The 27,790-nt window shown below is 39.7% G+C and overlaps 3 protein-coding genes across 7 annotated transcripts in view; 1 reads left to right on the forward strand and 2 right to left on the reverse strand.

Moving 5' to 3' along the window:
• RNF13 (ring finger protein 13) overlaps positions 1 to 9,336 on the forward strand; it is a 140,371-nt gene extending 131,035 nt beyond the window's left edge. For all 3 annotated transcript variants that reach the window (XM_032629661.1, XM_032629660.1, XM_032629662.1), the window contains 2 exons: positions 7,581 to 7,661; positions 7,935 to 9,336. In XM_032629661.1, the coding sequence (XP_032485552.1) occupies positions 7,581 to 7,661; positions 7,935 to 8,299 (446 nt within the window). In that variant the 3' untranslated portion in view covers positions 8,300 to 9,336. The remainder of the gene's footprint in view (positions 1 to 7,580; positions 7,662 to 7,934) is intronic.
• Positions 9,337 to 12,141: 2,805 nt separating this feature from the next.
• On the reverse strand, positions 12,142 to 18,784 carry PFN2 (profilin 2). 3 transcript variants are annotated; one of them, XM_032629665.1, is made up of 4 exons: positions 18,548 to 18,784; positions 16,187 to 16,379; positions 13,413 to 13,504; positions 12,142 to 12,607 (listed from the first exon to the last, which is right to left on the reverse strand). In XM_032629665.1, exons 1-4 carry the CDS (start codon positions 18,677 to 18,679, stop codon positions 12,431 to 12,433), a joined length of 594 nt encoding a protein of 197 aa, XP_032485556.1. In that variant the 5' UTR covers positions 18,680 to 18,784; the 3' UTR covers positions 12,142 to 12,430. The 3 variants fall into 3 exon arrangements, with proteins under 3 accessions (XP_032485556.1, XP_032485554.1, XP_032485555.1); XM_032629663.1 differs by having other exon boundaries at positions 12,142 to 13,504; XM_032629664.1 differs by having other exon boundaries at positions 12,142 to 13,827.
• A 4,050-nt stretch (positions 18,785 to 22,834) lies between these two features.
• On the reverse strand, positions 22,835 to 23,768 carry LOC116752591 (anaphase-promoting complex subunit 7-like). The gene is given in 3 exon segments (XM_032629380.1): positions 22,835 to 23,052; positions 23,199 to 23,423; positions 23,426 to 23,768. Coding segments are annotated over 3 exon segments (786 nt in total).
• Between the last annotated feature and the right edge of the window lie 4,022 nt (positions 23,769 to 27,790).

The raw sequence follows: 27,790 nt of genomic DNA on the forward strand, positions 1-27,790 counted from the left end.
TTATTCCAAGATCAGAGTCTGCATCTTGGTATTCAAAGCTTTTCATAATTTGGCTCCACCAAACTCATCCACCCTTACTTTCCACTGCTCTGTATTTTTAGCTTTGTGTAACTTTGACTTTGCCATGTTTATTTCCCCTTGCAAAAGTCTTTCAACCGTTTACTTTCCCAATAGTGTCCTTTTTTTTTTTTTTTTTTTTTGCAGTACGCGGGCCTGTCTCTGCTGTAGCCTCTCCCGTTGCGGAGCACAGGCTCCGGACGCGCAAGCTCCGCGGCATGTGGGATCTTCCCGGACCGGGGCATGAACCCGTGTTCCCTGCATCAGCAGGTGGACTCTCAACCACTGCGCCACCAGGGAAGCCCCCCCAATAGTGTCTTTTCCTCCTTAGTTTTTCTAAATTCAGTTTAAGACTTGATCCTAGTTCTTCTCTAAGCACTCTTCTCCAGTATCTCCTGGTACAGTGAACTCTTCTTTTCTTGGATATCTTCTGCTTATCAGTAGACACAGTATTGAATATTGCCACTGTGCAAACATTATACTCCTTATACTACTGTGTTGTATATGGTCTTCTGGTGTCCTGAGAGTTGGCCAGAATATTCAACATTGAAGTAGGAAGGCTGAGGCCAGACTGATTGAGGCCAATCAGTCAGGATCTATATAGAATTTATCTACATTATTAGCTTTTTGTACTTAGATCTGTCTCATTAGGTCCTCTGATTAGCAGTTGGAGGCAGAAGTCAGGATTTCCTGGGAATAACTTATGTAGTTATTCATACATTACGTCAACAAATATTTACTGAGTACTTTTACTATGTGCTAGGCACTGTTCTAGGTGGTAGGGAAACAGCAGTAAATAAAACGGAAAAAGACCTCGTGCCTTTGTGGAGCTTTGCGGGGCAGACAGACAAGGAAAGCAGTAACGTCACACAGCAATAAGTGCAACGAGGAAAACAAATGACGAGTGACGGGGGGAGGGGTGGGATGCTGTTTTAGATAAGACCGGGAAGAAGACCTCTCTGAGGACACTGAACAGAGATCCAAATGAAGTGAGAGATTAAACAGTGGGGGGAAGGGGGAGGGGAGAACACTGCAGGCAGAGGAGGGAACCGCAAGTACAGAGGTTTGAAGGCAACAGTTTGTTTGATTTATTCAGGGAGCAGTAAAAAGAGCACGTAACTAGAATATATGTAGTGGTCTAGAGAGAGAGTTGTTAGAGATGAGATCAGAGACACACATGGGGAGCTAGATCGTGCCATGGTAAGGACTTGTGATTTTATCGTGTCATGGTAAAACTTGGATGGGTTTTGTGCAGAAGAATGACATGCTAAGATTACTGTGGAAACGGATCCCTCACGCTGGTGAATGGAGAGCAGACTAGGGGTTGAGAGTGAAGCAGGGAAGAGTCCATGCGGCAGGTTCCATGTGAGAGGTAGATGCCTGTTAACTCTCCATCAGGAAATGAACAAATGCTTTGCGGCATTTGTTATTCTGCTTGTATTTATTGGGAGCCTACTCTATACTGGGCACAGTATTAAATACTAGGGACATAATGGTGAGTAAAGGACATAGTCCGTCTCCTCATACACCAAGAATCTGTAACCAGAGTTCAGTCCAACCAGCGGTAGTTGATGTTTGTTCTTTGTTGAACTATTTCAAGGGAAAATGTTCTGAATTTACTCTTAAAAAGCAAATCAGAAAAGGGAATATCCTCAGTTCCTCTAAAGGAGTACTTTTTATAATGGCCACAAAGCAGTAAAATGAGGTTGCATAGAAGTTACTGTTACGGCTATGGCTCCTGTGAGATCACTGTATCCCTGAGCTACTTGAAGATGAGCTATTTTATTATTTCATGCCTGAGGTCTGCACTGTAGTCTTGAGATGGACTGAAGGGGATTGAGAGAGTTGATCCTTAGGTTGGTTGGTATCATGGCACTCTTGACCTTTATCATGTGCCTGTAGCTGTGATTTCTATAGAGAACTGTACCTTCAGTCTCCTAACTAACTTCTCACTGAAGAAGTCAGTGTAATTTATTCTAAATGAATTAATCGGTATTAGATTAGATTGGAATGGACATTGCACCCAACTAAAAAAAACTGATAATCTTATAAGCATATAACACACCTATTATTTAGTATAAAAGCAAACCACGCACCTTGCATAAATGATCTCATTTAGTTCTCAGAGCAGCACAATTAGAAAAGTATTGTCATGACCATTTTATAGAAAAAGAAAATGAGACTCAGAAATGTCAAGTAGGGACTTCCCTGGTGGTCCATTGGTTAAGACTCTGCACTTCCAATGCAGGGGGTGCGGGTTCGATCACTGGTTTGGGAACTGAGATCCCATGCATGGGGCATAACCAAAAAAAAAAAAAAAAAAGTCAAGTAAATTACCTGAGGGTGCATAGCTAGGTAAGTAGCAGGGCTCTTGACTCCAAACATTGGGCTTGTAAATATTACCCAACCCTGTCTTTCCTCTTCAGTCACTACCATTTCAAAATGAAATCAGTTGCCTCCTAGATTTAATCCTTACCATTCCCCTTCTCTAATCCTCCTCTCCCCACCACCACCTGCACTTACCCTCTCCTCCTCAATTCACTACGTCAAAGAGAAAGAACATTTTTGAGAAAAAAGTAATTTCCTAAAGGTTCAGGTCTACCAGCAGTAAGAGTCTGACAGACATGGGCTGGAATTCTAGATCATCCATTTTATTGGCTGTGTGACCTAGTACAAGTTACTTAACCTCTCCATACATCCCTTCATGTGTAAATGTGACTAAAAACTTACTTCGTAAGGTGGGTGGGGAGATTTAAATCAATATGTGAAATATGCTTATAACAGTGCCTGGCACATAGCAACAGCTCAGCATTGCTACAGCTCAACAAATGGTAGCAATTATTATACAAAACAAAACAACCCCTTAAGTAACAGTCATAAATAAAATATTAGTGCCATCAACATTTAGTCCATAAACATTTCTTTTATGATGAAAAAGTAGAAGATTGCCAAAATAATGAAGCAGCTTAAAAGTATGTAACTTTATATTACTCTTGAAATTTCTTCCCAGTAACCATAAATTTGAGCCAGTTGTATTTTTGTTTTAGAGTATTTTCGTTATCATGAGACTTGACATCTAAAGTAAAAAGAAAGAGGTATATTTGTTATGCATTTTAGTGTACTCTAATGGTTTTGACAAAGTATGCATAGATGTTAGAAAGAAAAAAAATCCCAATTAATTATTGCAGTTTTTCATAGTTGTAGACACAACTATGATTGAAAACATGAAGGGAAGTGTAGAATATTTCTGTGGGTACTTATCACTCCCAGTGAGTCATAGCACCAAACCGTGAAGTCCTAAAAGAATTCTTACAGGTTTAGAATATAGTGGAAAAGTTAATGTTTATGTTAGGGGAATCTGTAACATTTTGGAAATATTTACCAACAAACCAAAAAGAATTTGGCATTTGGAAGTCTTTCATAGGCATAGTCTGTAACCAGACCCACAGAAGTCAGCAACTTGAGGCCCTGGCACAAGTGAAATATCTGTAAAGGCTAGCTGGCACTCTTACTCATTTACCGTACTGTGGGAACGTGATCATCTTAAATCTTCCTGTCTTAGTGATCCTCATCTTTGCAACTTGTTCAGAAATGTTTGTGCTGATTAACACTTAAATGTTTTAAATACTGATTTAGCCATTTCTAGTACATATAAAATAGTGATAGCCTTTTAGTTATTTTCTTGCTTTTGAAGCCACCTTATAAATTTCTTCATCACTCGTTATGGTCCTCAAAAATAGCTCTTCAGTTGAAATTATGGTTTCCTGAGTTTCCTGTACCAGCTAACGCATTTCTCCAAGCCTATAACCGTAAGGACTGGTTACCACATACCATGTTCCATAGCAGATGAAAAATCCTTATGTTTTCACTTAATAGTCCCCCAACTGAGTATTTAAGGTAGTCTCTGTGGGAGCTGTCTCCCTACCCCATTAGTATGTGAAGGAGCCAGATCCCTGAGATGTAAATGATAAAAAAGTGGGTTTTTATATTTGAAGTTTTAAGTTACCAGCTTTTTTCTTTTACAGCTTAATCATTGAGGTTTTCCAAGATAATATGTGTAGAAGGAGAACGATTTTTATTTCAGAGATTGAAAAAAGGAATATAACATTTTATAGCAGATTACAGAAAAATGGGGCCATATTTAATTTTTATAATTTTTTATTTCTTAAATCTATCTATGAAGACATGCCTAATTTTTATTACTACATTTAACTGCCTTTAACCTTAAAAGTAAATATTAGTTCCTTTGCTCAGGGTTTAAAAGTAATCAGGGGGGCTTCCCTGGTGGCGCAGTGGTTGAGAGTCCGCCTGCCGATGCAGGGGACACGGGTTCGTGCCCCGGTCCGGGAAGATCCCACATGCCGCGGAGTGGCTGGACCCGTGAGCTATGGCCGCTGAGCCTGCGCGTCCGGAGCCTGTGCTCCGCAACGGGAGAGGCCACAACAGTGAGAGGCCCGCGTACCGAAAAAAAAAAAAAAAATTGAATTAAGCTTTACATCCATTTGTATACACTATTACTAGATTATTTCAAAGTAGCTTATTTTTTTAATTGAGGTATATTTGATTTACAATATTATATAATTTTTAGGTGTACAATACAGTGACTCACACTTTTTAAAGGTTATACTCGATTTAAGTTACTATAAAATATTGGCTATATTCCCTGTGCTGTACAATATATCCTTGTAGCTTATTTATTTTATACCTAGTAGTGTGTACCTCTTAATCCTCTACCCCTATCTTCCCCTCTCCTTCCCTCTCCCCACTGGTAACCACTGGTTTGTTCTCTATATCCATGAGTCTGTTTCCTTTTTTGTTATATTTGTTTTAATTTTTTAGATTTTGCCTTTCTCTTAGTTCACTAAGTATAATATCCTCCAAGTCCATCCATGTTGTTGCAAATGGCAAAATTTCATTCTTTATGACTGAGTAGTATTCCATTGTATATATGTACTGCATCTTCTTAATCCATTCATCTCTTGAACAGTTAGGTTGCTTCCATATCCTGGCTATTGTAAATAATGCTGCTATGAACATTGGGGTGCATATCTTTTTGAGTTAATGTTTTTGTTTTCTTTGGATATATACCCAGGACTGGAACTGCTAGATCATTTGGTAGTTCTATTTTTAGTTTTTTGAGAAACCTCTGTACTGTTTTTCACAGTGGCTGCACCAACTGACATTCCCAACAGTGTAGGAGGATTTTTTCTCCACATCTTTGCCAACATTTGTTATTTGTGTTCTTTTTGATGATGGCCATTCTGACAGGTGTGAAGTGATAGCTAACTGTGGTTTTCATTTGCATTTCTCTGATGATTAGCGATGGTGAGCATCTTTTCATGCGCCTGTTGGTCATCTGTATGTCGTCTTTGGAAAAATGTCTATTCAGGTCTTCTGCCCATGTTTTTAAATCGTGTTGTTTTTTTGATGCTGAGTTATATGAGTTGTTTATATATTTTGGATATCAACCCCTTATTACTCATAACACTTGCACATATTTTCTCCCATTCAGTAGTTGTCTTTTCATTTTGTTCATTTTTGAAGTCTAGTTCCTTTTTTAAGTCGTCTTTAGAAATAGTGATTTCTCTTTCTATACCTATTTTTATGTGCAATTTTTTGTCATAACATGGCTAAATGCAGGTGCACACCTGACTTTCATATTAGTTTGTTCAAGACTGAAAGAAAGCCAGTGTGGCTGAAGCATGAGTGAAGCGGGGGGGGGGGGGGGGGGGGGGGGTAAGAGTGGTGTGCGATGAGAGGGGTGATCTGTGTATCAGGTCATATTCAGCTATATGAAGGCCGTGACAAGGAGCTCAGATTTTACTCTAAGTGAGATGGGGGACCATTTAAGTAGGACTGATGTGATGTGATGGAAGTTTTAAAAATACCACCCTGGCTGCTATGGAGAAAAACCATATGGGGCAGGAACAGAAGGGTAGGAACAGAGGAGGCTCTTAACAGTAATCCAGGCTACTGGACCAGCATAATTGAGGAAACAAGAGAAAAGGGGACAGATTGAGGATGTTCTACAGATAAAAGTTTACAGGACTTGGTGATGCTGAATGTAAACTCTAAGGGAAAGAAGCATCAAGGACATGCCCAGGCCTGATAGTCAGTTAATGCTACTGCAGTGGCTGCCTTAAGTCTTGAGTGCTTCCTATTCTGATGGGTCGGTGCCTTTGCTGTATCTGACGACCCAAGGTTTTGGGGAAAAACGAGGGAGGAGCAGGTTTACAGGGGAATATTAAAGTTCTGTCCACTTACATATTATAACATTCCTAGATCAATGAGACTTAAGTGTCTTGATGAAAATTTTCTGAAACAGTATTCAAATAACAATAATATGAATAACGTTCCAGATTGAAGCATTTCCATATTGTTGCACATAACAGACATGAATCTCACCCTTCCTGCAGCTTCTGAACATCTGTCCACTAGTGAATTAGCTAAGTCTTTGTTTGGCAGGCACATTTTCTTTACCACTGCACCACCAGGGAAGTCCCTATTCTTTTCTTTTTTTGCGTTATGTTCATCCAGCCTATCTATCCAGACAGTGCTTTATTTCTGACAGGCCTCCAATGTGGTTGCCCTGAGTGTGGGATAGGCAATGACTTTAACTGTCTTTTGTTTATAAAGGTGATCAGCTCAACAATAAGGAATTAAAAAGGCAGTGATATTAATAAACACCAGGGCTTCCCTGGTGGTGCAGTGGTTGAGAGTCCGCCTGCCAATGCAGGGGACACGGGTTCGTGCCCCGGTCAGGGAAGATCCCATATGCCGCGGAGCGGCTAGGCCCGTGAGCCATCCATGGCCGCTGAGCCTGCGCGTCCGGAGCCTGTGCTCCGCAACGGGAGCGGCCACAGCAGTGAGAGGTCCGCGTACCAAAAAAACAAAACAAAACAAAACAACACCGTTTAGTGAATACCTCTGTGCTTGGCCCTTTATCTCATTTTATCCTCACAATTCTGCAAGGTAGGTGGAATCTTTCTACCGATAAAACAACTGTATGTTAGAGGCTAAGTAACTTGCCAAGCACCACAAAACTCATAAATGTTGGAAGAGATTTGAAGCTCAGTATATCTCATTCTAAACGTTTTTATTCACTAATATAGATTTTTTAATTTGAGTATGTTCTAATATGCTTCCATTTTTACTTAAACGACTCAGACCTTAAGGTATCTAAATAGTGAAATTTTGTCATCTTTGGCATAAAATATTTCCACACTAGCATCTGAATAGTTACGTAAAACTAATGAATTATTAAAATCTTTTGCAGAGGTAATCAAGGAAAACAAATATGACATACATTTTTAATTTCTTATTGTAGGTAAAAGGTTAATTATTTAATTTAAAACTTCAGGTTCCTGAACTTGAACTTGAAGCAGCTCCCTGATCTGAGAGAAAACAAAGAGGTATCATTCGATAAATCAGAAGGCATTTAAAATAACTGACTGAGGAAGAACTTGAAAAGTTAAGAATACTCCTCTACACGTTTTAATTAGTTTTACTGTTTTCTGTCATAGGAGATGAGTATGATGTATGTGCCATTTGTTTGGATGAGTATGAAGATGGAGACAAGCTCAGAATCCTTCCGTGTTCCCATGGTATGAATAATTACATACTGCTTTGAATTTCTGTATAGAGTAATTTATACTTAGGTTCAGTATTAGAGAGACAGGAGATAGTTATTAGCACACCATAAGCCAGGCCCTGTACTAATCAATGATCTCATTAAGGGATGGAGCAGTTTATAAAAATTTACAAGCTTTTCTTCTCTTGTTCCTATGATACATATAGATCAGAACATGAATAAACATTAAAAATAATGTTCTCAACTACAGTATACTACCTAAAAGATGTATATTTTGCTTCAACAGCTTATCATTGCAAGTGTGTAGATCCTTGGCTAACTAAAACCAAAAAAACCTGTCCAGTCTGCAAGCAAAAAGTTGTTCCTTCTCAAGGCGATTCAGACTCTGACACAGATAGTAGTCGAGAAGAAAATGAAGTGTCAGAACATACCCCTTTACTCAGACCTTTGGCTTCTGTCAGCACCCAGTCATTTGGGGCTTTGTCGGAATCCCGCTCACATCAGAACATGACAGAATCTTCAGACTATGAGGAAGAGGACAATGAAGATACTGACAGTAGTGACGCAGAAAATGAAATCAGCGAACAGAGTGTTGTGGTCCAACTGCAGCCTGATGGTGAACAGGATTACAACATGGCAAACACTGTTTGACCTTCAGAGGGTACTGGGTTATTTCCCTTTAAAATGTTTATTTAGGCATATAGTGTTTTTGCTCCCTTCAGAGATTTCTGTAGAAATAACTTATTTTTTAGTATTCTACAGGTTAATCAAATTACTGAAACAGGTTTTTTTGATCTGGTATTTATCTGCAGGAGTGTACTTCGTTTCACTAATAACTAATATAGACTGGTGCTGTAACTCAAGCATCAAATCAACTCTTCTTTTGGAATGAAATATAGCCAAAACATTAAAAAAAAAATTCCTCACTATAGCTTACAATTAAAACCTAGATCACAGTATGCAACTGTTTCATGTTTTTACACACAAGGTCAGTGCTGTGGCCACCTAGCATGAGCTAAGCCAACTCCCATCTCCATAGAGTTACCTGAAGCTGTTGAGCCGGAATATGCTTGTTCTGGCGTTTCTGCCGTCATTAAGTGAGAGGCGACAAGGTAAGTTAGCATTTTTCTTCCTATCAGTCAGCACCACGGAGACTCAAAGCTGTCTTTTTCCTTTCTATTGCCAAGTAGTCTTATCCTGATAGGAACAGTCTGTACTAGGGCAGATTGCAAAAGGTTTTTTTTTTTTTTTAAGGTTTTTAATACTATAGTGTTATGTATGAACTTGACTTATTGGCTAATGCCTCTGGACTTTACTTACTGAATTTCAGTATCCTTAGAGATTTTGTGTTGTTGTGATCAATGGAAAAAGAAAATGCTGTATAAAAATACCAGACTTCAGTAACTGTTAATACTCAGATCATATACCTCTTAATAAAGAGCATCTTATGCTAATTAGCCCTGCTAAACTATGTACAGAGGAAATTGTTCAAGTATTGGATTTGCAAATATTGCATAATTTTAACAGAACTAATGATGTATTTAAACAATGTATTACGAAAAGCTAAATTATACATTATTGTAACTATGTAGAAAATATAGACTTATGTATAATCAAAATGTTAAGAATTTTTATATGGCCTTGTATGAAGGGAGTTTGAATGTTAATAAACACGTTTTCCACTTTAAGAACTGGCAAATATTTGTTCTGCTGTAGTATTACATTAACCGTATTTATATGCACAGCACTTTTTAACGGTATAATGATTAAGGTAATTTAGGTTAGATAAATGCACACCACCTTAGAATTTTATACAAAGGAACTGCTCACAAGCAATTAGGTAATCCCCCCAAAAGTTAAAACTGCAGCCAAAATCATTCCAACAATAGTGTGTATTATGGTACCTTCTTGCAATGATACATCCCTTACAGTAGACCGCTGTACCGCCTCGAAAAGGTAAACATCTAGATGTATTTGTATTGACGTGGGAAACTGACTGATTGATAGTGAACAAAAGCATATTCGAGAATAGTTAAGTATACTAGTTATATTAGCCTTTTGTTGTAAAAAGAAAAATTTTAATCAATTTTTAAAAAGTGTAACACTGGGGCAATTTCACTTTTTGAACTTTTTTTTTTAAATTCTTATAAGCAACAACAAAAAATGAGTTATTTCCACTTAGGAAAATCAAAAGTTGAATTCTTCATTATACTCCCACACCCACGCTGCTCCACAGAAATAAAAACACGCCTGAGAAACAGAGTTTTAGTTTACTATGGTAGTTAAGCCAAAGCTATGGAATTTGACACTTGTATGATCCTAACTTTTCTAAACCTGTTTGGTCATTTGTGTTAATTTCATTTATCCTAAAGTAGGGTGTCAGGACAAAACACTGAGCTCAGTGCCTGGCACATAAATATAAGTAATAGTTTTTATAATTATTAAAGTAAATAATAAAAACATCATACTATTTTTTTTTTTAAGAGGGAAAAAGTTAAAAGTCAGTGTAACGTGTATCAGATGTTCTATTCCCTCACTCTTTAATCCACAGTTCAAATCAAGGACTTGGTTCCTTCAAATTTAAGTTACGAGTTTTTCTGAGGCAAAAATAATTTTTTTTTTTTTTTGAAACTCTTAGTTGTTAAAAATATATATACTTAACAGCACTGTCTAGGACTGTTACTAGTTCTCTTAATAGTCATTTGAAATCTCTTATAATTTCTCTGGTATAACTATACAGCTTTTTTAATAAGATATTGAATAAAATTAAAATCCCACTTCTATTAAAAAATATATTCCTAATTTAAAAATTTTCCCATTTTAGAAGTATAGTCACCTGGAAACTTACCTGAGAGAAAAGTTTATATTTTGCCTTCAGAAATGCATATGTAAAATACATTATATACTGCATACATTTATCCTATTATATAAAATTCATTGGTGAGCATTTTCTTATGTAATTCTTTAATGACTATTTTATCTTTTGGACATACAGTCATTTATTCGACCCATAACCCTGCAAGTTAAATCTTGTAGTTTTCCAAGTTTAGTTATTCTAAGTAATGCTGTGGTAGCGACATTCTGCTATACAAATTTATATAGCTCCACTTCCTTAAATTCCTAGAACTAAATACACAAAGACGCATGTGTATATTTTCGTAAGTGTCCTTCAAGTGAAATTGTGGGAAGGGGGCCAATGACTAGTTTCATTCATTACTTTAATGATACAGTTGCCCTCTACCATCTTCTACTCCCCTACCCACACCTCCAGCATTATACCCAGTCCCCTCACCTACTTACTACAGGTTCATTCAGTAAGGGTTTCACAAGTGTGGTCACTGCTTTCTAATTAGTTACCCTAACAGTTCTTTACAACTAAAGTATAAATGTATATATTACCATAAAATCATAAATCATCACAACCCAACCACCAGATTTTCATTTGACCCACCTCCTGTTCCTAACAAGGATCCTGTAACAGGTCAAGAAGTTTTATTGTTGTTTTACAATTCTAAGGTATGCCCAGCTGTCAAAGTAGCCCCAAATCCATATCTTCCATATCTTTACATCCCTGTATGGACAATCAAATTCAGAATTGACAACACTGTCAAAGAAAGAAAATTTAATTATGCACAGTATATTTTAAGTAAGGCAAAGAGATTAACTCCCATTCCCTAACCCACCCTTTCCCAAAGGGGTAGCGTACAGTTCACTTAAAATGGATCAAGGCCGACCTACTGATTGTTTCTAAAGGGACTTCTGGAATCTTCATCTCCAGGGTAGAAATCCAGAGCCCAGAATCTGCATTATAACCAGCTCCCCCAGTTTTGCTTAGACCCACCAACTTTTGAACTTGGAGTTTCTGCTTGACAGTTTGTGATAATCATTTATCTGAATAGTATTAAACATATTTACTAAATTTCAGTACATCTCAGGGACCTTACAACATCTGGGATTAAACTATTACCTAGTCATAGTTAACATGTCACTCCAAAGACAGAAACGGCAAGACATCCCAATTATCTTTTATGCTTTTTAAGGAATGTCTTCCCTTATGTGAGAGTCCCAGCTGGCTGACTTCGGCCTGCCAACATAGCCTCCAAATTGAAAGAAGTCATATGACAGTTCAACACAGAAGAATCCACAATGCAGAAACGCTTCTTGGTATTGGGCCCCTTACTGCTCCATTAGATTTCACATCAAGAGACCAGCAACAAGACAAAAATATTTAATTTCTAGTGGTTAAGTCAATTTTTGCCTCATAAGCCTGAAAATGAGCCTGAAATAACTACAAGCCATTTTTAATAAAGCAAAAGCCTACTGAAAATAAATTCCCAGGCACTCATTTTATGATAAATACTAAAGGAAATGGAGTAGGCCATCAGCTGAATTTTTTTTTTAATTTTATGCTTGTAGCAGAGTATATTCCCATTGTATCAAAAATCAACTGGAACAGTAAGCTAACAATTTATATAAACAACAGGAGTCTAGAATATTTGGTTGGAATAAATTTATTTCATCTGTCTGTAAACAAGGTGTTTAATAGTTATGGCATTTTTTTAAATGCATATTAAATCAGATGAGTTAGACTGTATCCCAGATGTAACAAAGTGCAGGGAAAGAAATGGACAAATCAGCAACAAGATTTGTTTTTAAATCTGTACATTATCCACAAGGCCCAAACAATAGAAGCAAATACTAGAATGTCCCTAAAGTAGTGCCATTCGAAAGAAACCTTTAAGAGGTCATTTAAAATCCATCTCACAATAGCAACAGTTCATTTTAACAATAGTATGGCACAGAATACATATGAAAAAAATTCATCACAAGACAGCCAAGTCCACAATAATGCAACTTCATATAAAAACTCAAGCTGCAAATAAAAATTGGTCCTATGAAGAACAAACTGGACACACTCCAGATGGTTATGTTGGGATACCAGATGTCCATAATGGCAGCCTTTTACAATTTTACTAAAGAGTAGAGCTGGTGTGCAAAGAAAAAGACAGGAACAAAAATGTGAGCTATTGCAATGATGGAATGTCCCTGGGGATTCAATCAGTATGGTTACTGTAAGGTCATGGGAGGAAGTGCCTTTGCTCTTGTTTTGCAGTTGCACTTGTCATTATGTCCTGTAGACACTATGAAAAAAGATTTGTCTTTACTCAAGTGCAACAGCAATACTAAAAGCAAACTACTGCAGCTCTCAATAGCTCATCAACAAAAGGAATATTAATTGGTTAAATAAACCAGGCACTGCATAAAAGAAGGTGGAAGCAAACCAAATACCTATGTGCGAAGGGAGGGGGTGGGAAAAGAGGAGTGAAGGAAAGACACATGCACTTTTTCCTCCCAATCATGCGCTACAAAAGGAAGACTAAATGAGCTAAGTAAATGCTCAAAGTGCTGAAAGACACTGTCAAATTAGAGATTGTACAACCGGCACCTTGCTTAATATTAACTTATTTTAGTAATCAATATCCCATTAATTGCTAAGACAAAGTGATGCCCAACTTGCAATGCCCCCTCCCCCCAAATTTCAAGGTATCATGCAAATCATTACTGTGCTGCAATTATGTTGCCAGATAAGGTTGGTTACATACAGTGGTTAACATACAAATGATCCATTGGGCAAAAAGGAATCGTGACATTAGAAAATAGGTAAAGAAAAATTAGCTACCATCTATAGTCTGGTAGCACTGTGACCATAATTGGGGTGGTGATGAAGACAGTTGCTAGGTAGATGGGGAGAGGCTGCTTACACATCAGACCTCCTCAGGTATAAAGCGAGTTCATATGCTTTCTTGTTAAGTGTGCCTCCGTGGACACCTTCCTTTCCCATGACTATAACCAATGCTGGAGTACACAAGGAAACAAAACAAAAGTGAACAGAATTATTTAAGGGGGGGGAGGGCAGAAAGAAAGACACCTTTCCCCACCAACAGAGGGATACAAAGGAGACACAGGTTCATACCCCATCACCCTGCATTGCTAATAAAATTTCCAGAATTAAGACTCAAGCTTACAGCTAGGAAAGTTTAAGAGCAATTTTTCCCTAATACTTAACAGTCTGCCTAGCAGCTAGAACCCAGAGTCTCTCAAGTATTTTGCCATTGAGTATGCCTTCTTATTCAATCCGCCTCCATGGACCCCTTCTTTTCCCATTACAAAGACCAAGACTGAAAGAGAAAGAAGAAAAGTGTTTCAAAAGAAGTGTTAATCAAGAGAGTCCCATAAGTTTTAGCAGACAGAACCCCATTAGTAAGTTACACTAAGTTAGTTTTCCATGAACAACGAAGCACTGAAGTCAGCCAGGTCTCCAAAAAGGAGAACTTTCAAACTAGTAATGTGCTGAAAACATTTTGACTATTAACTGTATCTTGGAAGTCCAATCAGTGCAGCTGCAATGCTCTATAAAAATATCTTTACACTAGCTAGGGAAAAAGAAGTGTGATCATTTATCTTTTTTAATTTTTATTTTATATTGGAGTATAGTTGACTTACAGTGTTGTGTTAGTTTCAGGTGTACAGCAAATGATTCAGTTATACATATAGATACACCTATTCTTTTGCAGATTCTTTTTCCTTTTAGGTTATTATACTGAGTAGAGTTCCCTGTGCTATACAGTAGGTCCTTGTTGATTATTTATTTTCTATATAGTAGTGTGTATCTCTCAATCCCAAACTCTTAATTTATCCCTCCCCCACCACCTTTCCCCTTTGGTAACCATAAGTTTGTTTTCTAAGTCTGTGAGTCTGCTTGTTTTGTAAATAAGTCCTTTATATCATATTTTTTAGATTCCACATATAAGTGACATCATGTGATATTTTTCTTTCTCTTACTCCACTTAGTATGATAATCTTTAGGTCCATCCATGTTGCTGCAAATGGCATTATTTCATTCCTTTTAATGGACATTTATCTTTTATATAGGGCAAAAAACTTCTGATTAGTCTGACAAATACATTAAACTGGCCCCCAAAAAATAAACTTAAAAAAAAAACTAGGTAATTATTTACTTACAAAATTCTCCCCAAATTTAACTGCTTGATTAAGTACCAACTATTAAGTCTTACCAGTGGGACTAAATGTATCTATTATTTCCAGAGGAAAACCAAGACCGGATTTTAAATAGCATTTTCAGTGCCATTCATAAAAGGACAAATTAAAAGTACCAAAGGCCTGTGCTTACTATATCCTCTCTGTGTTAGCTTTGTTTTTAATTGAGTCTAAAATCCTAAAATAGATTTACTATTTCCAAAAACAGGTTCTTCTATGATGCAGTTCAAAGGTCTATCGTGAGAATATTAACATATGTACATATGTCAGATGTTATATTCACTGCCACTAGATGTCAGTAGTGCTGTATGGTATGAAAACATTCTTATTTTTACGTCACATGGTTGATGCTTCTTTTTAATATATTTATCTGAGCTCAGGTAATGTTTTAGAGATTTGTCTACTATTTCACAGTCATCTAATTTTCCTATAGAGAAATACTCATAAGCATCAACTCACATCAGAACAAGAGTAACCTTTAGGACAGTCACAGGGAGTTGGTAGGACCACTGCAGTAAATTATGGCTCAGAGTAGCTTCAAGTTTCTTCCCATGGTAGATGTGGTCTTAAAATTAGATGTGCCAAGTCTGCTATATGAGGCTACATAAGCCCTCTTTATTTACAAAACACTTACACAGGTTAACACATTTAAATGTATCTGTAAATCAACTAGATGTCATAATAAACCTCAGTTTTAAAAGTTGCTTTCAAAAAAGTAGTGAGACTTATTTAGTACAGTAAGAATTTCTGCAATGTTGACAATAGTCAGGAAACACCAGAATTTCTGGACCAGTATATAAATGAAATAGTTTCCTACTTTTCGAATAAATCAGACACACTTAGTCTTTGAAAATATTTTAGTAAGTGGAAAACTTACTTCAAAACCCTCATTCTAATTATTTCTCTCTTCCCCAGCAATGTTTCTAATAGAAATACGAGCCAGTATTAACTCTTCCTTTTTTAATGCTGAATAGTGAATGACTAAAATGTGAGCAAGACAGGAAGAGATCCAAAGGTCAAAGACCCAAAGGGACTAAAGTAACCAATTTGAATGATTTAACAATCTGAATAACTAACAGTTGAAGAGACAAATTGATTTTTTTTAACTTTTTATTTTATATTGGAGTAGCATAGTTGATTAACAATGTTGTGTTAGTTTCAGGTGTACAGCAAAGTGATTCAGTTATCCATATAGAAGAGGCAAATTTAGATGTTCAGTTTACTAAAGTTGAAACTGAAAAGATGATATGAACATTCTATTTGAGAAGAAAGTCAGGATCTCAGAGGTTAGGTTGTGTATGCAGCTGCTGTAGAGGAAGTAAATCTACAGCAGTGCCTCCTTCAGTGCTGAGCAGTTCACAAAAACCACCTTAAGAGCCATTATGGACTCTTTTAACACTTTATTCAAAATGTTAAAGAGATTGCTTAATCACTTGTAACGTGGCATGCAACTTTCAACCAAAAATGTGCCTTGCTTACCTCTACCAGCTCTGCCGACGGCAACGTTGTATGTTGGCTCCCCACCTTGACTCTTTGTCCGGATGTCCATTGTGCAGTCACCATCCACGTATAGGCTATCTCTGATCACTGAGCACTTCTTTGCGCCAAGAGTCAAACCACTGGTAAAGAAACCTTCCCGGTCCTTTCCTACAATCATATCTATTTCTACTGGCTGTCCCCCCACCCAGCCCCCAACCAAAAAAAAAAAAAAAAAGGAAAAGAAAGAGAAAAGAAAGAAGTTGTAGTTAATTCCTTGCCTTGGTATAACAGCAAAGACTGCCAAGTTTGTACTACCACTACAAGACATCCACGTTTCAACAATGGAAAATCAAGTTTCAGTCTTTTCTAAAAAATTACTTAATCCTACATGGTGACATGTTTTATGTCAGTCAGTTAATTAGATTTCACAGTTAAGAGTGTAGTCTGGTAACTAAAACCAGTCTACGCAAAGAATCTCTAGTTGTTAGTTGACACTAGATAAACTGCAAACTTAAAGAGTTATTTATAAACTGTTTCAAATCAGGTGGTACCTGAAGTACTTACGTAACGGTAAAGATTCACCTAAAAACTTTCAACAAAAGCTCATCTATCATAATCAGTCACGTTACAGTCATGTAGCGTCAAATTTAAAGTTGTTTGAAAGTCTCCTAAAATAACGCCCATGCTTGGCAGACCTGTTCACTTCTACTCGCTTCAAACAGCTTGTAATATCCCCCATAGTATTAATATGAACTTCAAGCCCTAGACTTCAGCGCATCCCCAAATTCATATTTCCCTCCTCTCTATTATTCTAGCCGCTTACTCCTTTTTCTCTGCAACTTCCCTTACCCTACCACCTCAGTAATCAGTTTTCTTTCTGGGCAAACGCAAAGAGGATTCTGTCCGCAGCACTGCAGTAGGCAACGGTAAAAGAACAGAGAAAATGGAGGGAGACTGGGAAAGAAACTGAGGTAGCGACCAGAACCGGAAAGGAGAAAACGTGCATTCTAACATTCCATGAATAAGAAGGAAGGCGTCGCCCCCATCAGAACTGCAGAGTCATAGCAGGCCCCAGCCATTTCCAAGCACACTCCTGCAATCTTCCCGGCCAGACAGCGGGAACTCACACACAAAGACAAGAGGACCGCAGAAAAAAAGTTGATCACCAGATGCCAATTCTCTGTAAGAATTGTAGCCCACTGCGGTAATAGGAAACCTGAAAGTACTTGTATCAAGGACTGAGTTCTACACTGCTAGATCTTAAACCATGTTAAGCAGTACAAGAATAATTAGTAGCACCCATAATAGGGGGCCTGGATTTGGGCGTTTGATAGGAAGGGGGCGTGAAGCTTAAGAAATTAAGAGAATGGTCCTGTATTTGATATAATCGTCACAATTTTAGGAAGAGCCTTGTTTAGAAAGAGGCAAAACAATAAAGCAGCACTGGACGCTTAGTGACAATTATCCCCCAGACATGTGGCAACCGAGTCAAACCACCAAGTCACAAAAAAATCAGGCACCGTGAAGCATAAATCTGCATTAGTGCCTTTACTACTATTACTAAAGAGGGAGGGACTTGGAGAACTTAAGTGCCCCTTGGTCTTCGCAGATTACTAGAAGCCCCTTTAAGCACCCCCTTTTTTAGAGCTATGTTGCGTAACTGGGGATAACGGTGTATCGATGAATCTCCATAGGAGGAGGAGAGAAATCAATGGCAGTTCGCCATCTTGGAGAATTAAAAAAAAAAAAATCCTATGGAGCCTGAGCTGTAGTCGAGATTCACGAATCCACCTACGTTGTCGGTGTATATTTCTCGCAAGCCTCGGAGGCCTGGACACCGGCAAACCTCCGCCAAGTCGCCGCGAGGATCCCGGGGGCCGGGCAACCGCCGCCTCTCACAGCCCGCGGCGCGGGCGGCGCGCTGTCCCCGGAGCCAGGGGCGGCCCGGCCGCCGGAGGACCCCCGCCCGGGCCCAGCCCGCCCCGGCCCGGCCCCTCCGGTCCCCGCTTCCACCCCGGGACGTACAAAGCGAGCCTCAGGGCTTCCAAGGGACCCAGGAGAACCAAACAAGGGGAAAAGGGCCCCCACCCCCGAGCCGGCGAGTGCCCCCTCCCCCAGCCTCACCGGACAGGCACTGGGAACGCCGGGGAGCCGGGCCGCCGCCCCCGCCAGTCAGCGCAGCCCCGCAGAGGGGGCGTCCCCGGGCCTCCGGCTCTCCGCCCGCCCGGCAGCCGCATCCTTGGCGCCGGCCGCCCCGCACACCTGCCGGCGCGGCCCTCCCGGTGGCCCGGCTCCGCGCGGCGGCGCCCCCACGGCCGGCCCCGCTCGGGTTCGGGTCTCCGGGCCACCGCCGGTTCTCACCGTAATGCTCTGGAAGACGCCCCCGGCTGTGGCTGCCCATACGTATTTGGCGTCGCAGTAGCCGACAATGGCGGCCTCCTGGCAGCAGCCATCGCACATCAGGTTATCCACGTAGCTCTGCCAACCGGCCATCTTCGAGCCCTTCGCACTGCAGCGGGGACGGCGAGGAGCAGCAGGCGCAGCGGCGGCGGCGGCGGCGGTCGCGGGCGGCGGCGGCGGCGGCGCGGGTGGAGGCGGGGCGGGGGCGGGGAGGAGGCGGCTCTGCGCAGGCACCGACCGCCCCCCTCCCCGAGGAGCTGCGGAGGGAGGACGCTGGGACGGTGGTGAGGGACAAGCTGCGAGGCACGCCCGGGCCGGCCGCCCTCCCGCCCGCAACCGCGGGACTGACTAACCAACGGCGGGAGGCTGCTGAGCTGCTGTGCCACCGACTACAGCGGCGACTGCTCCTTACCGCGGTTACCGCAGCTCTCCGCCGTTTCGGCGGGGCGTGCGCGAGCGCGTGCGTGCGATCCTTCCGCGGCGCGCCGACTCGGAGGGTCCCGGCGAGAGAGAGGGAGACTGAGCGGGAGGGGCGCGGAGGGATACCGGCCGGGGCAATCACAGCCGCCACGTGCGGGCAGCTAGACCCGGGAGCGGCGGCGTCGCTGTGGGTGGCTGAGTTTCGGACCGCCGGCCTGCAGAGAGGGCGTCTCCCTCGTCGGACTCCGCACCCCAGGGACGGCGGCTTGTGGGAAGCCTCGGAGTCCCTGCGTCCGGGCTGTGAAACGCCTCTGTTCTGCGTCCGGTGGCTCGGGATGCGGAATCTTGCGCCTAGGTGTCGGATTGCAGAGTTGCCCTGGTGACGGGGATGCGGAGCGTTTACTCCTCTTTGTGGTGGGGGCGGGCTGGTAGCAGGGTCGCCCACTCTCGTCTTAAGCGTCCCCAGTGGGACCCTCTTCCCTGGACCCCTCTGCCTCTCGGCCACAAAGGCTACCGAGCGGGCGCGCTCCGACAACCTGAAATCAGAGCTGGCGTTCGTGGCTTTAAGGAACATTTCTGAGCTTTGCCGATCTTTCATTATTGTTTCATTTGGGTACCACGGGCCTCTCATTGTGTGGATTCTTTGACAGGAAGAACCCCTCTTCCCCTTAAGGTTGCTTACGTGTGGCTAAATTGCTCGTAAATTGCGAACAAAACAGATAGCAACCTATGTAAAATTATTGGTTGGTAACTGGGAAAGTTACTGGTGGGTCGAAGAAGTCGCTGAATATATAAAGAATTTTAAAATCTAAGAGTTCACTGTATGAACATGGTAATATTTCTGCTCTCGAAGGGTGAAATAATTTCAGGACCCAGATCTCAGAATGGCTTGTATTTACAAGTTAAACCATGGGTGGAGTCCCTGTGAATCTTGAGTGTTCTTTAGTAACCTCTGGGCGTTATGACTAGACCGGGAATTAGGAGACGTCCAACACTTTCAAGTGAACAAAATGATCTGTCAGTCAAGGGAAGAGAGCGTCTCAAAACGATGAAAAGTTGATTTTCAACTTTAAAGTTACTGTGTAAGGTCACAATTTGTGACAGGAGGATTACACAGAAGTAGCTCAGGAAAGAAGACAAAAAACGTTGCTAAGCAATCTAATTGGTTCTGAAGTTTTCTGTTTTTTCTGCAGTTTGCTTTGAAATGTACAACTCCTGCAGGCAAGGGAAGAAAAGCACAGTAAGAGAATCTCCAAGTCCGGCTCCTATCAGATTGAGACAATGTATTCTCCCATGTTCTGATGATACAGAAAACCTGTGTGGTATAAAATGTGACAAAACGTGTTTCATTTTTGCAGGTGTGCCTTCCACCTGGTTTAGTCACACTTACTGGTTCTTGTTTAGTACTCTGCTTTTTTGTGGTAGTTGTTGATGGTTTTAATCCTTTGTTCTTACCAGTTTATCAACTTAAAAGTTAATGATCACAATGTGCTGATAGCACGAAGTGTCATTGTAGGAATTCATCAAGCTGTACACTTCTTGATTTGTGCTGTTTGTACACGTTATAATTCAATAAACAGTAAAAAAGAAAAATAATGATAGCTTGAAATTGACTTATTTATTAATCTACTCTGAAGTTTTTAAGATTCAATTTTGACACTATTATCTTCAATAGCAAAGAGATGCAAATAATGCATTCCATTCTTATTCTTTTATTGTTGTCTAAACAGCAAAAGGATTACATTAACTGAATATTCTGGTATTCAAATCTCAAAAGATTCTAAAGCACATTGATTGGGTAAAACATAAGAATTTAGAATTCCTATCACTATTTTTTAAATATCCTTCAAAATATAACAGTATTTTTAAATTACTGTTATACTTTTCCAACATGGTGTTATTTCTTTCCCAGAATTGCACAGTAAAATTTAATCAACTATGAAAAAAATCTGTATAATAGACTAACTAGGTTTAGATTTTGAAATGATACATTCAAAGAGAGTCTATTTACTGTCTCTTTTTAGTCCTGTAATAAAAAAAAAAATCCTGTGCCTGTTTTCTTTAGAACCAGACTCAGAGCATGCTGCCTTATTTTTTATTTGTATACAGTGATCTGTTCCTATTTCCTGTAACTATTGCTTACCACGAAGTGTTTCAAAAGGCATATGTAGAAGTAGAACACTGAGTTTTAGGAATTGGAAAGTTAAGTCTAAGAGAGTATCAATATGAGAAAAAATACCAATTTGTATCTTTCCTTTTTTTCAGAGTAACTGATCCCCTACAGTGATAATAATGATGTCTGGGCAGAAGCAGAGAAAAATCAAAGCTCTGTTGTTGATACAGATATCCAGATGTAGCTAACAACAGTCAGTCGTAGCATGTTTAAATGTGGAATGCATTATTATGCATTCTTTGCAAAATCTTTTATTCTTATTTAGGAAAACAGTAACTGTGGTAAATTAGATTCTTTAATGTATCAGTCAAGGATTGCCTGAGCAATTTTAAGTCCATGTGTAAATCATTTGACATTCTAGCAAAATACAAAGAAACAAGTTGTAATTAAGATGTACTCAACCTGATAAACATTGGGGTAAGAACTAAAACTATATAATTAGCCCCAAAACAGTAAAACACTAATTAACTAAGCCCACCTCAAGTCCTCAATTAACTAAAATTTTAACTTCCATACTTCATTTTTTTTAAAAAAAAAAAGGTGTTTTAATTATAAAAGCAATTGTCACAACAATCAAAGTTTAGAAAATGGAGCAAAATCACCCTTAATGCCACAAGCAATAAACATGTTATCTTTTAAATGTATTTACCCATTGTTTTGTGATTTTCACAGTAAAAAAACAAGGAGTACCTACAATTCTGGATTTGTCAATTTTACCCTGAAACTATGAATTTTTGATTTTTATAGCTTAAGTTAATACAAGTTTAAATTGTTATATTTTTCTTTCTGATAAATTTAACTTTTAAGTAGTGGCCCTCTTTATCACTAGTACTGTTTTTTTGTTGTTGTTGTTTTTGTGTGTGTCTTAAAATCTATTTTGTCAAATATTAAGGTAATTATCCCAGTTCTCTTTTTATGGATATTTATCTGATATATCTTTCCCGTCTCCCTCCCCTTCCCCCTCCCTTTCTCCCCCTCCTCTCTTCTCTTCCATCTCTCTCTCTCTCTCTCACTTTCCCTGTCCTTAAATTTTACATGTCTCTTCACTTAGCTGGATTTTGGCTTTCTGTCTAATATGCAGTCTAATTTTTTTTTCTTTACTGTACAAAAAACGGTTTTATTAATTACCCCAACTGCACCTCTGTTCATGCTCTAGGTCACCCTTGTTTCTCAGATTCGACCCAGGTTCATAGGCAAGTTACCAGATTAGCAAATAGGAGAACTGTTCTGCAAAACAGCAACTGTCAGCTTAACATTACTAACATTGCAGAAGGAAGCAAGGTTACTAGGGAAGTGTGGACACCCCAGGATAATGATTTCTGGGACAGGAAACCCTCTGAAAGAGCCAGTCCGACTGTCTATTCCTCGAGCTTGCAAGTTAGCACTCTGTACCAGAAGCCCCGACACGTCTACGGGCCTCTCAGAGCGCTCCCTTTGTGCTCCCTGGCTGGAGCAGAGGAGGATGGAGATATATGGAAGGTTGGTCAGGCCCAGTTTTTAAAAATGAAGTCACTACTAGAAAGGGGCAGAGACCCCTGGTGCAATCACATGCTGAATCATTGACTTCCCAGAGAGCGGGCTCCTTACAGGTTCCTTCAGTCCATGGAAGTGCTCAGAGCGGGGCGGGCCAGGGTGGCCACGGAGCTGAGCCTGCCTCACTGCATGCCGAGCCACTGCTCCTGGCCAGCCCACTGGGCCGCCTCACTGTCGCTGCCCCCCAGGTCCCCTTCTTCCCCACTCCCTTCCATGTGGTCCACGTCTTCCTCCTGAGTGGCATCCGCGGGACTCTTCTCCTTCTCCACCTTCTGCATCCCCTCTAGAGACTTCTGGTCACTGGGGTCCAAACTAGGGGACAACCAAACAAAGGAAAGACCTGAATCTCTGCCTTGCTTCTTCCTGGCTAATGCGTCATCTCCCTGGCACAGCAGTGAAATGACCACCCAGTCACAGAGAAACTGCTAATGCCTGGACTCTCCAAACAACTCCAGTTCCATAGGCAGGATTGAGCGAGTCCACCACTTAGTGCTATACTGTACTGGTCCATTGCTTCCTGATACTCACTGACAGCTACAAGGAAATCTAGGGTCCGAGGCAGGACACAGTCACTCTGATTAGCTAGCGTGTTCCGCAGCAAAGCAATTCCAACTTCGTATTTCTGTTCTCTGGTAAGTAGCTTTCCTTTTTTCTCCGCAGCCTTAATGTAGTTCAGCCTTTGGGTCAGGGCTTTATCTAATAAAGTTTTGCTTTCTCCTGTGTCACTGGGTCTTCAAGACGAATGGTGGCTGAAAGGGTAAGGGGCTGTGCGTTGGCTCCTAGAGTTTTGTAAACATAGTTACCCATTACCATTGCTTCATGAATACTGTTGGAGGCTAAGTAACATTCGATGAGACCTTCATAACAATCTAAGCGACAAGGTGCAAGACGTATAGCCTCCCGAAAGTGGATTATTGCTTCTTGGACTCTGCCCATGTTTCTAAATGCTGCTCCCTTAAGTAGCAAAGCTTGAACACTATTTCTGTTCAGCTGAATGGCCTTGGCTCCTAAATAGAGGGCTTGGGAGTAGTGTTTATCCTTTAATTTTTTATTCATGTGGAACTTGTATGTTCAATTTCTATTGTTTTAGTGTTACCCTGGAAATTGTACCATGCATATTTAATAGAACAAAGCTTTAAATTAAATAATGTCTTAAACTCTCCAACAGACAATCCAAGAACCTTAGAACACTTTAAGTCTGATCACGCCTCTCCAGACTTTTTACGCAGGTACTTATATACATGTATTTATATGTTTCCTATTTTATTTACTTAGCATTCCTTCTCATACCTCAGACCATTACTTTATGATCCTTTTCTTCTTTCTAAAATAAATATTTAGAAGTTCTTTTAGTGGAGGTCTCTTGATGGTAAACTCTCTTTTTGTTCATCTGAAAATATCCTTGTATCACTTTCATTCTTAAAAAAAATAGGTTGGATCTACAATGCAAGACTGACACCTTGAAGATGGTATTATTTCATTCATTCTGGTGTTCATCATTGCTGCTGTACTTTATGATGTTCTTTTTCTCTACTTTTGGAATCTTTTTGTCTTTGCTGTTCCACAGTTCCACTATGATGTATCTATACCTGGGTTTCTTTTCTTCTACTTGGAAACATAGATTTATATCTATGATCACTTCTGGAAAATTCTCAGTCATCACCTCCTCAATTATTCCTTTCCCTCAGTTCTCTCTACTCTGTTCTTTTAGGGTTCAAATAAATGTTTCCTTTTCCTCTTCTGTTCTCCATATCTCTTAGCTTTTCCATCTTCTTACCTCTCTGTGCTGCATTCTGGGAAATTTCTTCAGTCACATGTTCCAGTTCATTCTTTGACTATGTTTCATCTGTTGGCAAACCCCTACATTGAGTTTTATTAATTCCTAAAAAATCTATTTTTTATTTTGAGAAATTCCACTTTATTGTCACATAGATCTTTCTCATTGTTCCTGATAGTCTCATTGTTTGCCCAACTTTGTGGTTCCATACTAAATTTCTTTAAACATTTCTTACCTAGTTATTCTATACTCTGTATATGACAATCCCAATATCTAAATAAGTTGTGTTATTTTTTTCTCTCACGCATGGTGTCTTGCCTCCTTGTGTACTTGGTGATCTTAGATTATGAATTTATATTTTCTGGATCTTACGTAAGTGGGAATTCAAATGGCTTAAATTGAAGACACTTCATTTCAAAGATGATTTTCCTCTGCTGCTGCTGAATGTCCAGGAGTGCCAGCAACCTGGGGCCACTTTAAACCTCTCTATGGTGCCCCCTAAATCAGCGGTCCCCAACCTTTTTGGCATTAGGGACGGGTTTCGTGGAAGACAACTTTTCCACGGACGGGGGTGGGGGGGTGTTCAGGCGGTAACGCGAGTGATGGTTCAGGCGGTAATGCGAGCAACGGGGAGCGGCAGATGAAGCTTTGCTCGCTCACCCTCTGCTCACCTCCTGCTGTGCGGCCCGGTTCCTAACGGGCTGTGGACCGGTACCGGTCTGTGGCCCAGGTGTTGGAGACCCCTGTCCTAAATGCAGGAGTATCAGATTTACCTCCTCACACAGAACTGCCATTGGCATTTGCAGTCAGACCAACTCCATCTCTCCAGCATGCATAAAGAACCCTGCTCTAATTTCTGCTCAAGACTTATTTCTCTTTATTTGGTAGGAAGAAGGGTTTTTGAAGACTTTTCTAATTTCTGAGAGCCAAACAAAACATCAAAAACTGTTTTTGATTCACATCTAGTTTTGTAGCAGGATGATTCCTTCACTATATCTAGTCCACTGTGATGAGAAGCAAAAGTCGTATCCACAATTTTGCATCTTCTGTGTTTCATGCAATAACTATAAATTGAACATAGGTTTCTGGGTTGGGTACTGGTTGGCGCTATTTACTGAGACAAGGAATTTGGAAAGATGAACAACACTAAGGAGGGAGATATTAAGCTTAGTTGACTTTTCTGTACTTGTGAGATGTCTAGTGAAAATGTTGCTTGGCAGTTAGATATAGAACCCTGTAGTTCAGAAGAGGGGTCTGGACTCAAGATAACATTTCAAAAATGAGTAAAGGAAGAGATGTTCACCATGAAAACAGAATGAGTGACCAGAGAAGTCAGGTGGGAAATCAGGAGCCAGTAAATCATAAATGCACAAGGAAGAGAGTTTCTCTAAATGGTAGGAATGGACAAGAGTAGCAAATAATGCTGAGAAGTCAAATAAGAGGAGGATTGAAAAGTGCTCAAATATCATATGAGACCACTTAAATATGGAATCTTAAAAAAAAAAGATACAAACGGACTTATTTACAAGACAAATAGACACAGACATAGAAAACGAACTTATGGTTACCAAAGGGGGATGGGGGGAAGGATAAATTGGGAATCTGGGATTAACAGATACACACCATTATATATAAAATAGATAAACAAGGACCTACTGTATGGCACAGGGAACTATATTCAATATCGTGTAGTGACCTATAATGGAAAAGAATCTAGAAAAGAACAGACATATATATGTCTAACAGAATCACTTTGCTGTACACCTGAAACTATCACAACATGATAAATCAGTTACACTTCAATTTTTTTAATGTAAAAAATAAAAGAAATATTGGGTTGGCCAAAAAGTTCCTTTAGTTAGTGAATAAAGTCAAAAGTTCTTCGTGAAAATGAAAAATGTCTTATTTTTACTTAAAACCGAACAAACTTTTTGGCCAACCCAGTACACTGTACTGTAATGATTCTCAACTTCATAAATTACATCCCAAAATCCATGGATGAAATAAATGCCTTAAAGACTTAAAAAAAAAAAAAAAGTACAGTTGGATAGAATTGGCCTTAGACAAAAGATGGGACAATTTCATTTTAACAGCAGTATACATAATTGTCGCTTTTTCACCTTTTTACTGCAGTATAAGATATATACAGAAAAGAGTATCAATCATAAATATATACCATGATGAATTTCACAAAGTGAACTCACCCAGTTAACCAACACCCAGATCAAGAAACAGGATGATATCAGGAGCCCAAGAGTTCTCTTTTTGCCCATGTTAAGTCAACTATTCTTCTCAGGGTTTTAACTACTTTTCTGACTTCTTAGAACTCATAGGATAATTTTGCCTATTTTTGAACTTTATATAAATTTCTCCTCACACAGTTGTTCTTTTTTTGTGATGCTTTCTGGCTTCTTTCCCTCAATTATTTGTGAGAGTCATACATATTTTTGCATGTAATTGTAGTTTGCTCATTCTTGTTGCTGTATAGAATTCCATTATGTGACTAAAGCATAGTTTATTCCTTCCACTGGTGGTGCATATTTGGTGAGTTCCTGGGTTTTTGCCGTTATGAATATAAACACTTCAGTGCATGTGTTTTGGTAAGCAGAGGTGAGCACATTCCTAGGAACGGGATTGCTCATAGGTTTAGGGTCAGTAGATAACTGAAACAACCTTCTGAAGAGATTTTACCCAGGTGCTGGCAATGTATGAAAGTTTCAGTTACTCCACATTTTCACCAACATTTGGTATGATCTCTTTTTAATTTTAAACATTTTGCTGGGAATGTAATAACAATTTATTATGGCTCTAATTTGTATATCTCCAATGGCAAATCTTTATCAGTGAGTACCTTTTTCATGTTTGTTAGTCATTTGGACACTTTTTTGTGAAGTGCTTGCAGTAGTACTGACAGCGCAGCAGTTCATCAAGTGGGTGTATCTTAAGTTGTCCTTCCTTTTTGAAAAATCAAGTAAGTTGAGAAATAATAAAAGAAAATTTAGTTGTGATTTGTGTGGTGGTAAGCTTTCAAAGGCATAGAAATATAAACATATTTTTAGAAAAGTGTCTAACAGCAAAATTTAAAGTATGGCACTTAATTAATCAAATGGGCTAGACATTACCAGTTTCAACTGTTTTTCCTTGTTAACAGAATCATAAATGCACTTGGAGGGGGGCGTGTAACAACTGAATTTAAAATACTTCCAAAAGCTAGGGTGAGCATCTAGTCCTCCGGTGGCCAAAAGTTACTTCATGGCAAGCTACTTTCCCCGATACATCAAAAAGAAAAAGACAGCCAGTG

The sequence above is a fragment of the Phocoena sinus genome, chromosome 4, assembly GCF_008692025.1.
Source record: "Phocoena sinus isolate mPhoSin1 chromosome 4, mPhoSin1.pri, whole genome shotgun sequence".
In the NCBI taxonomy this organism is placed as follows: Eukaryota; Metazoa; Chordata; class Mammalia; order Artiodactyla; family Phocoenidae; genus Phocoena; species Phocoena sinus.

What these genes read in the sequence shown, in the direction of transcription:
- PFN2 (XM_032629665.1), bottom strand. Translation starts at nt 18,679, where the DNA reads ATGGCCGGTTGGCAGAGCTACGTGGATAACCTGATGTGCGATGGCTGC. An exon ending in GCGTCTTCCAGAGCATTACG is followed by an intron (nt 16,380 to 18,547) that starts GTGAGAACCGGC and finishes GTGGGGGGACAG; the next exon opens with CCAGTAGAAATAGATATGAT. An exon ending in TATACCTGAGGAGGTCTGAT is followed by an intron (nt 12,608 to 13,412) that starts GTGTAAGCAGCC and finishes AAATTGTAAAAG; the next exon opens with GCTGCCATTATGGACATCTG.